The sequence below is a fragment of the Cavia porcellus genome, unplaced genomic scaffold, assembly GCF_034190915.1.
Source record: "Cavia porcellus strain 051 isolate PalLab524CR breed Dunkin Hartley unplaced genomic scaffold, mCavPor4.1 scaffold_9, whole genome shotgun sequence".
In the NCBI taxonomy this organism is placed as follows: domain Eukaryota; kingdom Metazoa; phylum Chordata; class Mammalia; order Rodentia; family Caviidae; genus Cavia; species Cavia porcellus.
Genome location: NW_026947492.1, coordinates 64,235,215 through 64,250,103, shown reverse-complemented (window position 1 = coordinate 64,250,103; position 14,889 = coordinate 64,235,215). Strand labels below are relative to the sequence as shown.

Sequence of the window (14,889 nt, the reverse complement as noted above, 5' to 3'; positions counted from 1 at the left end):
AAAGCAACAGGTATTATCTGGAGATAAGCATTAAGGTAATGAAAAAGCACCAAACATTTTCTGGGCACAAATACAGCACTGAATTTTTTGTTTTCTGTTTCTTTTAAAGGTTCAATTCTTTGTTGTATCTTTGTGCCTAGCCCTATACTGAAACTGTAGCCATAGGGTAAACTCTACTCTTAAGAAACTTACAAGATAAATAAGAGAAGACAAGTTGAAAATTTGAGAGCAAAATCTAGGAACTGAAATAAGACAGAAATTATTTTTATAATAATATTTTAAAAATAATGTTTCAAGAGTGATCCAAAGTTCAAAAACATGAGGCTCCTCTGTGTGTGTCGAAAGCAGGGGATACTGTAAGTTGAACCCAGGACCTTCAACAGAGTTCATGCCCAGCCCCATTTTTTGTTTTGAGAAAGTGTCTCACCAAACTGCTTTGTATCAGACCTAGCATGCAGAATGTAATAAATGTAGGAACTCAACTATTCCAACAAAGAATCAAAGCTCAAAGATAACTAATAAGTGAAATTTTTTAAAAATTCTTTTCTTTTAGATTTAAAAATTTATTCAAGAATGCATTGCCATGACTTGCACTCACAATATTCCTCTTTGCTTCAGAAAAATTTAATGCACTATTCTTGGCTCTTTTGAAAGCACTTTTGGAACTTCTATTTGGATTTCCGTTACTTAGATGCTGAGTACCAGAAAGCCAGACTGTGGTTATGAAGTTTTATACAAAAATACAAAACAAAACCAACAGGAACAATGTTTGATTTTACAAAAGTTATTAATATTATTGTTAGATTACTTTTTATAAGACCTAGTACAAATGGTTTAGAGAATAGTCAAAACTGTGGTTAACAAAAGATTCACCTCATCTATAGTTAAAACTCCAAGTGTAGTTTAGCTAGTAAAACTCCTTTCCTACGTGTACACAGTATTGTAGGGTAATAGAGTAATTATGACTTACAGCATTAAAAATGCAACATCAAACTTTTCTTATTAACTATTAAAATATATATTTGACTATTTATGGTAAAGAATGAAAATTGTACAGTGTAATTTATTAATAATCAGGTTTTTGGGGGGGTACCTGGGATTGAACTTATGACTTAGCACTTGCCAGGCAGCTCCTTACACTTTGAGCTAAATCCTCAGTCCAATAATCTGTTTTATCTGATTACAAAATATTAAAGACATAAATACCTGCCAAATTTTGTCTTGGAAGAATTTTTTTTAGTTTACACTGTGTATTGGATCCAGGGGTCTTCTGTATAATCAGCAAGTGCTCCAGAATTCATTTACATCCCACCTAAAAGTAATGAAATAGTTTGAAATTAAAGTAGATTGTGTTTCTTTTCAATTACTAACACCTAATCTCTTAATTATCAAAATGGCATTACATGGAATGTAAGTTACATGGGCATGTCTATTTTTGGTCAAAGAAGATTATCCTGGTGGCATCAGGAACACACAAAAACAAACTTGTAACAATCTATCACTACAAATATGGCATCACCATGATAAGCTGCTCTCTTAAGTTTGCTTTTTAGAAGACTTAAATACCTGGACAACACAGACACAGTTGACATAAAGAGAATCATCAAGATTTATTTTCATAGCTACACTTAAGTCCTTCATATACAGTTAGTTTTTACCTTTGAAGTGCAATTTAAAGGTTAACAGTAATGTCAAAAGTCAAAAAATATTCAAAATGGGTCAACGATCTAAATATTACAACTGAAGCCCTGAATCTTCTAGAAAATAAGGAGGTAAAACCATAGAAACCATAGGTGTAAAAAACAATATTCTAAACATAATTACAATAGCACAAGAAATAGCATCAAGAATCAACAAATAGGATTATATAAAATTAAAAAGCTTTGAAATCAATTAGTGGACAAAGAGACAAACCATACAAAAGCCAAAAGTTTTGCCAGCTATTTCTCCAACAGAGGACTAATATCCAAAAAGAACCTGAAAAGTAGACTCCCTAAAATAAAGTACCCACTCAATAAACAGGCAAGTAAAATGAAGACACTTCACAGAGAAATAAAAGTGTTTGAAAAATACATGATAAATGTTCAACATTTCTGGCCATCAGAGAAATTCAGATTAAAATAATGGTAAGATTCCATCTTATAGAAGAAAGAATAGCAATCCTCAAGAAATCAAAAAACAACAAATGCTGGAAAAGTTGTGAAAAAGAAACACTCAAATTGTTGGTGAGAAGGTAAACTAGTACAATTGTTATGGAAAACAGTATAAAGTTCTCTCAAAGAACTAAAATTAAAAACTCCATATGACCCAGCTGTCCTTATCCTAGGTAACTTGCCCAAAGATCTTAAGACCACGTACTACAGCCATGCATGCATTCCAATGTTTATAAAAGTGTAATTCATAATAGCTAAATCCTGGAAGCAGCATTTATACCTATTAACAGAGGATTGGATTTTTTAAAATGTGGTATCTATATACAAGGGAATACTATTTTGCCTATCTACTGAATCATCTTTTAGCTATTGAGGCAAAAAGTTTTAAATTAATTTTTGTTCTACTTACTTGTCATCTTCTTCATTGTGAAACTAGAGAAATTAATCAAATATTCCAAGGAATTAGGAGAAGATTTTGGAAAACTAGTATGCAAACTCTCTGGAATTCTAGAATGTATTTCTCAATCAACATATATGATCATTTCAAAAATTTTTTAAAAATATATTATTTACTAAATATATGTTTTGCATAATTGGTTTACATCTCCAGTTAAGTACTTAGAGCAATGTCTCATTCATCTTTCAGATCCATCTACCAAAGCAAATTGAAGTTCAATGTGTCTGTTTTCCTTGCTACTAGGTCCCAGTGCTATATCAGGGCAGCACATAATAAATTTTCATCAAAAGTATTAGAATAAATTTAATTATAAAAAACAATACTCCTTAAAATTTATATTTTTATTTCAGAAAGTACCAAGAAATTCTATTTATTGAAAATTCATTTGCATGCTTTTTTCGTGTTATTCTACTTTTTTCTTTTCTTGCTTAAATGATTAAACAATATTATGTGCTTACTCTGTTCACTATAATGAGCCTTTCTTTTAATGCAAGGAAAAAAATGGGGTGCTAAATTAATAACATTATATAATACATGTAATAAATCCCTCCATGTCTTGAGATACACTTTATCCTTAATAGACTGAAATCTTCCCACAGTGGAAAATATTTGGTGAGATCCCTTTAAAAAGGTTTTATTCAAGTGTATCTGGCTCTTGAGAAAATAGGTGAATTATTATTGTGTGTTAAGGGATCCCACTGAGACCAAAGATTCTATTATTGATTACTTAATCAGCAGGGAAAAGCCATTTAAATGCCACCTTTCTCCTGCCAGAAAGAGCTAGTATTAGATTCCCCCACATCAAGTGTCTCAGAAAGTCATTTCATCTGTTTGCTGCTTTTATATGGCATGTAAATTTGTGTGTTTTTACTTCTCTTCTTTTTCATAGGTCCTGTGAGGACAAAGTAAGTCTTCCTTCTGTGGATATCAGGTAAGAGCATGAGAGGAAAAGAGACAAATGCATCAGATAAAGATCAGATCATGAGAAATTTGGTGAAGCTATAGTGGAAATCTGCAAGAAGGAAACTCTGTCTTCTGTTTATCTAAGCTTTGAGGAGTAACAGGGAGTCAGATGAAATAAGGGAAGTTTGGGAACAATAAATCTGATTTTAAATTGAAATGCTAAAAATAAAAATGAGAATTAAATTATACCTCCATAATTCAAAGTCATGAAATTCTTTTTTACTTCATTCACGCTAACATAGTAAAACATGTCTAGGCTAAACTGTGAAGAGTCAGGAGTGTGGTAATAAAAGCGGAGTTCATGTCATTTGTAAATATTAAAAAGACACCAAAACCTCACCAGCCACTAGAAATACTGTATTAATCAAAAAGATTTTAAAAGTATTATCTTTTTATCTCACAGTTAATAAAGTAAAAACATTTAGGGCAAAGACTACTGCCATGCCAAGTCATTTAGGAACCTAATAGAGACAGAAAAAGCATGACGCCAGCTTGAATGAAGCAATTTCATCAATAATATTTTCAATATCTGCTTTTTTGATCATCTCATTTTTCAATTGACAGTACTGCCATATCTGAAATTTTCTCTTGATTAGATGAGAAATCTAAATTGTTTTTAATTAGCTACAAGTTATTTACTTAACTTTAGCCACAGTAAAATTGTAATTTCTATTTTGTGGAATATAAAACATTAAAATGAATATTTGAGGCTAATATACTTCCAAATTTAATGTTTTCACATATTTTGTTATAGAAAATTATTAAAATAAATATAAAATAAGTCCATAGAGGCACATTTTTAATCATTTGCCTTTAGCTCCAACATGGTTTGTGGTGACCTCTGATCTTTTGTCAGAATTTGGATGTTTTGTTTGTCACTCAAAAATTTGTCTTTTAGCTTTGATGTTTACTGCTTTAAAATGTTGTTTATCTGTTTGCTGAACTTTCTATCCCCCTTCTTGTGTTTCTCGCCGAAGGCAAGTGCCTTACTTGACTAACTCTAGTTTCAACCCTGCCAATCCTAGCATATGCTACATGCTGTATATCACGACAAACAAAAGCTTTGAAGCAGGAAAACTCATTTCCTTGTATTTAATGAGTTAACTAAAGCAAGCTGAATCTCTTTTCGTTTAACTCAAAATGAAGATGGCAGATAAAAGCTGATTCTAAAGTAGCCATAAGGGCCACATGATGTACTGTAAGTAAAGTAACAACAGAAATGCCTTGCAAAAGTAGCTTTGACTCAGTTAAATATATTATTACAGGAATTTCCTGAAGGAGAGAACCATTTCATTAGATCACCATGCTGTCTACTGCTAATTCAACTCCCGCAACTTTCTTCTTGACCGGAGTTCCAGGATTAGAAGCTTTCCACATCTGGTTTTCCATACCTTTTTGCTTCTTCTGTGTGATAGCTCTCTTGGGGAACAGCACTATCCTCTATGTGGTGGTGACAGACTCCAGCCTCCATGAGCCAATGTACTATTTTCTCTCCATGCTCTCTGCCACCGACGTGGGCATCACTCTTTCTTCTCTTCCTACAACACTGGGTGTCCTCTGGTTCAATGCCAGGATCATCAGCCTAGATGGATGTATTGTACAGATGTTCTTTCTACATGGATTCACACTCATGGAATCTTCTGTACTTCTGGCCATGGCTTTTGACCGCTTTGTTGCCATTTGCAATCCCCTGAGATATGCTGTGATTTTAACTAACTCTAGAATCATCAAAGCTGGGGTGATGGTATGTGTACGAATGCTGGTCAACCTTGTGCCCTTGCTACTGCTCCTTAAGCGTCTGTCTTTCTGTGGTCCTAATGTGCTTTCCCACTCCTACTGCTACCATCCTGATGTGATTAAGTGTTCTTGCTCAAGTATCAGGGTCAACAGCATCTGTGGCTTAGTTGCCCTCATTCTGACATCAGGAATAGATATCCCCTGTATCTTCCTCTCCTACATGCTGATCATCAAGTCCATCCTCAGCATTGCCTCCCCAGAAGAGAGGCAAAAAGCCTTTGGCACCTGTATCTCTCACATTGGTGCTGTTGCCATCTTCTATATCCCCTGGATCATCTTGGCTTTGGTACATCGCTTTGGCCATAATGCTCCTCCGTATGTTCATACACTGATGTCAAATCTTCACTTCCTCTTTCCCCCAGTGCTGAACCCCATCATATATAGTGTGAAGACCAAACAAATCCGTAAGGCTTTCATCAAGATCTTTCCAAAAACAAAGCCGGTTGTCAAACTGTGAAATGACCTGGGTAGATAGGTTTGTTTTTTTCCTCTCTTTACCCTTCCTTCAACATTTTAATACATCATTCCAGGCATCGTCTTAAGGATGATAACACAGTATCTTCTCAGAGATGATAACATATGAAACATCGCTGTCCTCTCAAATAGCTTACATGGTTTAGTAACCGAGAAACAAAATTAAATAATAACAAAAGTAAAGCAGAAATATTACTATAGAGTTATATTCAAGACGCTATTCAGATACTGATATAGACACATAAAATTTTAGAAAAGATTGCCTGGTAAGAATAAAGCATAACAAATAAAGATATAAAATGCATCAAGTCCAGGGCACAACACCGTGAAGCTTCTGTAAGATACATGCTTAGTGCAGAAGTGTTTTGTGTAATAGAGGAGGGAGAAGAGAATCTGATATGAGATTATAAAAGAATGTCTGTACTAAGCAAAGTTAAGAATTATGGAAGCTTTATAAAAATTAGAATGGCCAAATGGAATTTGGAAGCATTACTAAGTTCCTTTTTAAGTAAAATCAAGTATAATTTATCTTGAAGAAAATAACCTTTAAATAAAATGAAAAACAGTCTTCCTTTATTATTCTGATTTGAATCAGTATTGGAAATATATATTGTCTATAATGTCATACAAAATATTTCTCAGTTGCATTGCTTTATATGTAGGAATTCTATAGCTCTGGTATTGCAATCTACTATATCTGTCTTGAAATGGGATTTTAAGATCTCTAGTACAAGCTCAGTTCCTTATATCCTTCTGGTAAAATAGTAATAAGGACTAAAGTAGTCTATGAAAATTTTCATAGCAAAATTTAGTGACTTCCTATGTTTCCTATAATATGCAATGTTAAAATATTGTACTTTCCTCTTTCTACCCTTGTCAAAAATCTCCTAGCATAAGAACAATAAGACCAATAGAGAAAGGGACAACATTAGAACATTATGAAATATCTCTTGATAAAAAAAATACCTTCATGTTTTATTGTATGTATTGCAGAAACCTTTTCCCTCAGAGCAATGTGTAGCTCATTGACTTGTTTTGTGTGTATATGTGTGTCGGTACTGGGGATCAAACTCATGACTGCATGCTTGCAAGACAGGCACTTATGCCGCTGAGCTAAATCCTGAGCCTCATTTTTTTCCTTTTATTTTTATCATTGACTTTTATGAACATAAACGATTTTCTGAATCATGCCTATTGAACACTTTCTGAAAAAGGAATAAATTTGAAGAAATCATTGTATTTAGATAAATGATAAATTATTAAAATTTTAACAGTTATGTGCATACAAGTTTTATCTGATTACTCCCTAGGGCAGTGGTGACAAACCTGTAACACACGTTATTGTCTTTTTCTCAACACAAAAAATGATAAGAGAAGGAAACTGAAAATAGAACTTTAGTAAATAAAGAGGGGAAGAGGAGTTAAAGAGAGGGGTAGGGAATGGAAAAAAGGTTAAGATATATTGTGTATTTGTGCAATTTCTCTATAATGAATGTGATCATAATGTGTATCAAAAATGTACTAATAAACTTCATTAATTTCTTGGAAGATGTTAATGCATGAGTTATTTTTTCTGGACATAAACTTAGTATTTAGATTTAATTGCAGTTTTGGCACTTGGCGATAAGTAAATGGATTTGGGGTTGCAGTTTGGATACTTGGTCTCTAAAAGGCTCATCATCACTGCTCTGTGGGATTTTACTGTGCATTTCCCATGCTCACTCCCCACAGAAGAAGGCTCACAGTTTTCTCTTCCTTTTCCATCATAAAGACTTTACATGTTTTGTCTCCTTGCAATTTCTTCCTAGATATACTACATATTTGTACATATAACTCAAAATGAACCTATAAAGAAAGCTCTAGACTTTAACACATATATTATAAAACAGGGAAAGGTTTTAAAAAAAGCTATTTAAATAAATTACTCCACAATTTAGAAAAAAAGAAAATAAAAAACACCAGAAAGCCTAAAAAGCTTAAAAGAAAAAAAGTAAAATAATAGAGAAAAAAGCATGATGTCAAGAATAAAGAGAAGATATTTAAAAAGTTACAAAAATATAGGTATACATATATAAATGCATGTATGTATGTATACAAGATAGATAAATATACTACTAATCTATGTTCATCTAAAAGAATATTTTATGATGTCATTGTATGATTGATCATTTTTATGGCTAGATCTTGTAACCTGAACAACTACTTCTAAAATAACAATATGCAATATATTAACAGTGTTAATTTACTACTATTTTTTGAAATTCTGTATCATTTCTATCCTTTTTTCTGTTTTGCTTTTTAAAATAGAAAAAGAACTCAATAAATACTTTGAAAGAGAAAAAAGAAAGTAATTTTAAAATCTTAAGACTTGTTTTTGAAAGGTTTTTGGAAGAGACATTGAAAAAAGGAGAGGGTCTTAGGAAAAAATAGGAATCAAGATATATCATATACAGGTTCAAATTTCCTATGATGAATGTGATCATTGTGTATATCTGAACTGTACCAATAAACAATATAATGATAAAACAGACTGGTTAAAATCACAAAATTTGTATCTATATAAACCTGAGTTACAGAAAACTTCTATAAATATCTTATTCATCATACCCCAGTTTGCTAACCTGTAACATAGAGGAAATACATGGTACCAACATTATAGGATTACTGGGAGAATTTATGAAGGAATCTATGTAAAGTACAGAACCGAAACACATTAAAATGTCTTTTCAACTAACTTTTTTTTATCAAGAAACAACAATTCGACAGAGATAAGATGACACAAAGAAAAATAATATAAGAATAATTGCTGTCAATGAAAGAACATTTTTAAAAATCTATTTGCAGAAGAAATAGCAGAAAATTTCCCAAGCATGGGGAAAAATTGACATGTAGACAAATGAGGTATATAGAACCCCAGTTAGCCATAACCAAAATAAATCTACACCCAAACATATAATAATCAAGATCCCAAAAATTCAGCACATGAACAGAATATTAAAAGCCATTAGAGGGGCCAAGGATTTAGCTCAAGGGCACAAGCATGCTGCCTGGCAATCATAAGATTGTGAATTCAATCCCTGGCACAAAAAACAAACCTGGTCAGAAAAAAACAAACAAATCCTTCCTATGAAGGAAAACCCATCAGAATCACAGCAGACTTCTCAGCAGAAACTCTCAAAGGAAGAACTTGGAGTGAAGCATTTCAAGTCCTGAAAAAAAAAAAAACCAACTTTCAAACTCTGCAAAACTATCTATCATAATTAATGGAGAAATAAGATAATTCCATGACAAAGATCAACTAACTTTTTGCAATACATTGAAACAGTGATAAATTTAACAGAATATATAATAATGATTGTATAAATACTTTATTAATTCTCTTGTAAAGTATTTAAAGTATAGTAAGAATTAAATAATTTTAAAAGCCACAAATCATCTATAAAACTTTTAAATTAATAAATGATTTGGCAAACCCTCTGATACAGTGTTACTCTAAGAATTTGTTCTATATTTTCCAGTAACAAACAGAAAAAAGAATTTAAAGGGCTCTGTTTTTAAAATATTGAATATCTATGCATAAATCTAACAGAGCATAAGGGTTGAGCATACGTCTACCCTGAAAACTAAATACTAAAACTAAAAAAATAGTAAATAAATGTAAGAGTAAACTATGTTTCAGAGCTCAGTGATTCATTATTGAAAGTGTTGTGAAATAGCTCCCAAAGCTTACAGACTCCCTGCCATTCCACCAAGACATCAAAACTTTCTCTGAGGAATTTAAGGGTGGACATGTGTGCACATACACATGTGCTAACAAGTTAAATTCTAAAATTCATGATGAAGCTATAAGAATAAAATTTGTCTTACTCTGATCACATGGTAATGTTCTAAAACCTATATAATTAAAATAATATGTTTTGTACAACAATTAGATAAACTGAGTAATGGTGCACAACGGTCTAAAACAGACATACCACGTATAGGAACACTGTGTTTACAATAAACATGAGAGCAGACTGGGAGTTTAGTTCAAGGGCACAAGTGATGGCCTGGCAATGCCTTAAGTTCCATTCCTGGTACCAAAAAAAAAAATGAGCCAGGGATTTAGCTCAGTGGCATAAGCATTTGTCTTGCCAAGCACATGTTTATCAGTTTGATCCCCAGTATCAAAAATAAAAAATAAGTAAAAATAAATAAACATGGGAGCATACAGATAGCTTCAACCATGAAATTTGTCTAGTTCATTGTATACTTACGTGTGGAAGGTAAAGTTACCCTTCAGCTAACATTACAAACAAAATTTGATTTCTAATGAATTAATGTAAAGGTCAATGTTAAAAAAATTAAGCTTCTGCAGATAACACACAATAGTATATTCAAGTTTTGGAGAAAGTGACTATTTCTTAAGTGGAACTTGTAAAATATTAAATATAAATAAAAAACAGAAGATTGATAGCAAATTCTGTTAATAAGCATTTTCAAGACAATAAAACTGAAAAGAGGATTCATGTCTTATACAACAAAGAAGCTTCCTAAAATTAGTAATAAAAACAATTCAGTATCAACATAAGGAAGCTAACAACCAATATTTCATAAGAAACTATTTTTAAAGTTTCATTAATTATATGAGTATGTATACATAATTAATTAAGAAGTAAAAAGTGATACCAAAATCATGTAAATTATAAATATATAAGAATAGCTAACATTAAAATATTGATAAAACTATTATCAATAGATAAAACAGACTAGGTAAAATAGAGGATCATATGTCCTGAAATACTTACCATCTGGTCCTTATAAATAGGAACAACTTACTTTTGTTCTATGTTGCAGTTACATGTGATAAATCATTGAGCAGTACCAAAGTAATACATAATTTACTTAATGTAAATAGTTACTTTCTATTAAAATTTTATTTATAATTTATTAAACCTTTTTGTGCTTTCCATAATGTGTTTAAATGTGTCCTGAATTTCAGATGATACACAAAAGGAAAAAGATTTTATCCTCAGCAATTTCAGAATCCCTGAAAACAATCAGAAAACCACAGACTATTTGGGCAGGAGGAAATGTCACTCTGTATGTTGGTGTTTCTATGCCCACTACAAACCAGAGATTACAGAATGTCAAGAACACTGAAAATCTTTTAATGTTTAAGTAGTGCCTCTAATAACACATTTTAGCTCTCAGGGTCTGTGAGTCTAAAGTTGGTTAGTGTTTGACTGAATCCTCTACAAAAGGTTTTTCGACTTGAACTAGAAAAATATATCCTTCCAATCCCATGTAGTTATTAGTAGGATTCAACTAATTTCTCATATTGTATTAAATTAAAGGATTCAGTTTCCTTCTGGATATTGGTCCAAGAAGTTCATATGTAAGTTCTGGCTGATTGGAGACTGCCTTCCCATGTGAGGCAACATGAAATGCTGTCCAACATCACTGCCTGCTTCATCAAAGCCTTAGTCATGCAAGCATGTCAATGATATCCTGTCACCTTTGCTACTTTCCATTGGTAACAAGAAAATCACAGGTACATCTAGTGGAGAGCTTTACACAAAATCTTGAGTAAGTGGAAGAACAGATAATTTGTAACTATTTTATGATTTTATAAACTGACCATCACAAAAGAATTTGGATACAAAGTCTACTTAGATTATGAGATCACTGAAGGCAACAGTGGTGAAAGTTTTCATTCTTTTATACTAACTCAAAATCTGCAGCGTATTTACTCATACTTCATTTTTGACTGAAAAATCAGTTTAAATACTTGTTGGGAGTCCTAAGTAGTTTGAATTGAAAATCTCAAGCTTTCTATCATTGAAATTACTTGAATAATTCTTGAAGGTCTCAATAAATTCAGTACACAATTACTTTTCTAAAGTCCTTGATCTAAGTTTGAATGCACAAATATGAAAACATCAATAGACATGGATAACTAACTGTATATGTATGATTTGTTTTCTTTTGCTATGCATTTAATATCCCTGTGGAACACTGATCACTTGTGTTAATAGTTCAAAACCTTCTGAGATTGTACAACACTGCACTGTATTTATAAACAAAGAAAGATTTTGGGTTATCTTTGTCTATGGTCTCAGGAGGCCCACGTCTTACTACCACATGGCCCAATTCTATAAAGCCCACAGCTCTAGAACTGTACACTGCTCCGTCTCTGTTGGAAAAGTCATAGAAGAGTCCTCTTTCCACGTGAAATTGGTAAGATAGTGGATAAAGAGTTCCCTGTATTGAATTTATGGTTAGTGTTAACTATTCCAAAATACTGAAATAGACTTAAAGTAAGATAATTCTAGTGTCTGCTGTGTCCTTCGAGAACCATACATTATCTCATCACTTAAGGTTGATATTTTCATAGCTTTTCTTGAGATAGAATTAATAACCGCAGAACTAAAGGTTTTATTACTGAAAACGAGCATACCAGTATAGCAACACATGCAGCTATTAAGGGGTGCTTACTTCCATAAAGTAAATTTCACATACTGCTGTTGGTATTCTACAAGCTTAACTTAAAAATGCTACTATTGTAATTATTTAGTCTTAAGTATTGCTATAATTTGTTAATAAGTTTACAACTTAAAATCACTTTAGAATTTTAACTGAACAAGGCTCTCTACAACATTTCCATCTCCACAGTCTCCTGCATCCTTCAATCCCTCTCTATATTACCTTTAACTCAGTATTCACCACTCCATATTTCTTCAATAGCACTAAATATCTTCCTAGTAATTCAGAGAGACAGATAGACATTAGGTGATAATTCTGAGACATAATTATCCACCACGCTACCCATTTGCCACTTGATCTCTAGTATCAATGGAAAATGATGATTGTCATCCTTTTGAAAGCTAATTAGTATGATGATTTACATTAAATCAGCTTTCTTAAGGATCTTTATATATCCATTAATCCCTCTCAATCTATATTTTAAATCTCTATCTACTATATCCCTATTTGGTTGATAAATTTATCTATTTCTCTAACTCTTCTCACCTTTCCAATATCCTCCATTTACCTTCAGCCTTCCTTAGCAATGGTTTATTTCTCTCCTGGACTTCACCTGAGTTTCTGGAACTAAAGACATATTACATCCACTAATTTTCTATTCAATCTCCAAGCCACTATCACAGATTGTCAATTTTAATTAACCAAATTCACCTGCTTTTTCCGCATTCAGTAACAAATCTGAAACACATCTGAATGTTTTTACTGTTTACCATCTTGGCCCAAGCACTTGGACACTGACATTCATACAATGCTCAGTGATACCATGTTCCTTTGTTTTCTATGATTCCGATAAATCTACCTGGTCTCGCTTTTCTACTGGAATAGTCATTTCCAAAAATTTCTATAGAGATCTGTCTTCATTGGTTTCTTTTACAAATCTACATTCTGAAGTTTTCAATATATGGTTCAGTTAAAATTATGCATATGCAATGATAACTTCACTTACATTACTGGTAAAAATCTAGAGGCCTGTGTCTGGAAATTCACATGCACAAGGCAACCATAAACTCAAATGGATTTCTCCTGCTCCTTTTACATGAAACATATTTAAAATTTAATGCACTGACTTTTAGCTAACATACAGACAATCTGATACAAATTAAATGTCTACTAATATAAAAATAATTATCAGAGTGTGTAAAACTATTAAGAAAATATTTTCTTTAGGTTTAAGGATAAAAATCCTAATAACTCCACTAAATATCCCTAATTATGAATGGAAAATGAATAGCAGAACTTAAGTTAGCGTTTCAATGATAAAAATGTGGAGAAATATGCTATTAAAAATAACCAAATATTTTTCTGTTGTACTCTAATATGTTAGTTCTATAGGATGTAAAAATTGTGAAACTTAATGCTACAAATCCAGACAATGCAAAAATACTAAGTAACTGGACATCTAAATCTCCAACCTTCTTGCTGACTGCCCCCCCTCCACTGGCTTCCAGTCTGCCCATGCCTGGATCTCCATTCCATTTTGTTGTCTCTGGTAACAGCATGATCTTCTCCATCGTCATCACCCAGCACAGTCTCTATGAGCCATGTACTATCTCCTCTCCATGCTGTCAGCCATAGATCTGGGTCTGACTGTTTCTACAATGTTAACAACATTGGGCATCCTGTGGTTTGATGCAAGAGAAATCACTCTAGATGCTTGCATCATCAGATGCTTTTCCTTCATGGATTCACTGCAACAGAATCTGGGGTGCTAGTGGCTATGGCTTTTGACCGCTATGTGGCAATCTGTAACCCTCTCAGATATACTACAATTCTCACCAATTCCAGAATCATTCAGATGGGTCTCCTAATAATTTTACGTACTGTTGTCTTGATACTACCACTGCTTTTGCTCCTTAAGCCTGTTATTTTCTGCAGAATGAATGTCCTTTCCCATTCCTATTGTTATCATCCAGATGTGATTAAATTAGCATGTTCAGACACCAGGACAAATAGTATCTGTGGATTAGTTGATGTTGTTTTTACCACAGGGATAGACACCTCATGCATCATCCTGTCTTATATCTTGATTATTCACTCTGTCCTCAATATTGCCTCTCCAGTTGAACGATACAAGATCTTCAGCACCTGTGTCTCCCACATTGGAGCAGCTGCTGTATTCTACATCCCCATGATAATCCTGTCTTTTGTTCATCGCTATGGTTGGTCATTTCCCAAAGTGGTCCATTCAATGATGGCTAATATATAGCTGCTTTTGCCCCCTGTGCTCAATCCCATCATCTATAGTATGAAAACAAAACAGATTCGCAAGGCTGCACTTAGTCTGCTCCTTACAAAATAAATAGAGAGTAAGTTTGAGAAAATCACATGTTGGTGATATTTTTATGCTAAAAAAGAAACGCTGTTAGATTGTTTATATTAATGTCACATTTTTCATGTATTTCAGTCTTTCATAAGCGTTTTTCTTTGTTCAGTTATAAATTAGAACTATGGCATGCAACCTAAAATTTTATAGTCTAATAAAGGAGATAGAAATATAACGATTACTGAAAACAACAGGTG

General features: G+C 32.7%; 1 protein-coding gene and 1 pseudogene across 1 annotated transcript; both read left to right on the top strand.

The window, feature by feature from the left end:
* The first annotated feature begins 4,876 nt into the window (after positions 1–4,876).
* LOC100725082 (olfactory receptor 51F1-like) lies at positions 4,877–5,827 on the top strand. Its single transcript, XM_003463440.1, has one exon. The coding sequence runs from the start codon at positions 4,877–4,879 to the stop codon at positions 5,825–5,827; it is 951 nt and encodes a 316-aa protein (XP_003463488.1).
* Positions 5,828–11,967: 6,140 nt separating this feature from the next.
* LOC100724810 (olfactory receptor 51F1-like) lies at positions 11,968–14,668 on the top strand (annotated as a pseudogene).
* The last annotated feature ends 221 nt before the right edge of the window (positions 14,669–14,889 follow it).

Coding starts and splice junctions, on each gene's coding strand:
- LOC100725082 (XM_003463440.1), top strand. CDS start 4,877: ATGCTGTCTACTGCTAATTCAACTCCCGCAACTTTCTTCTTGACCGGA.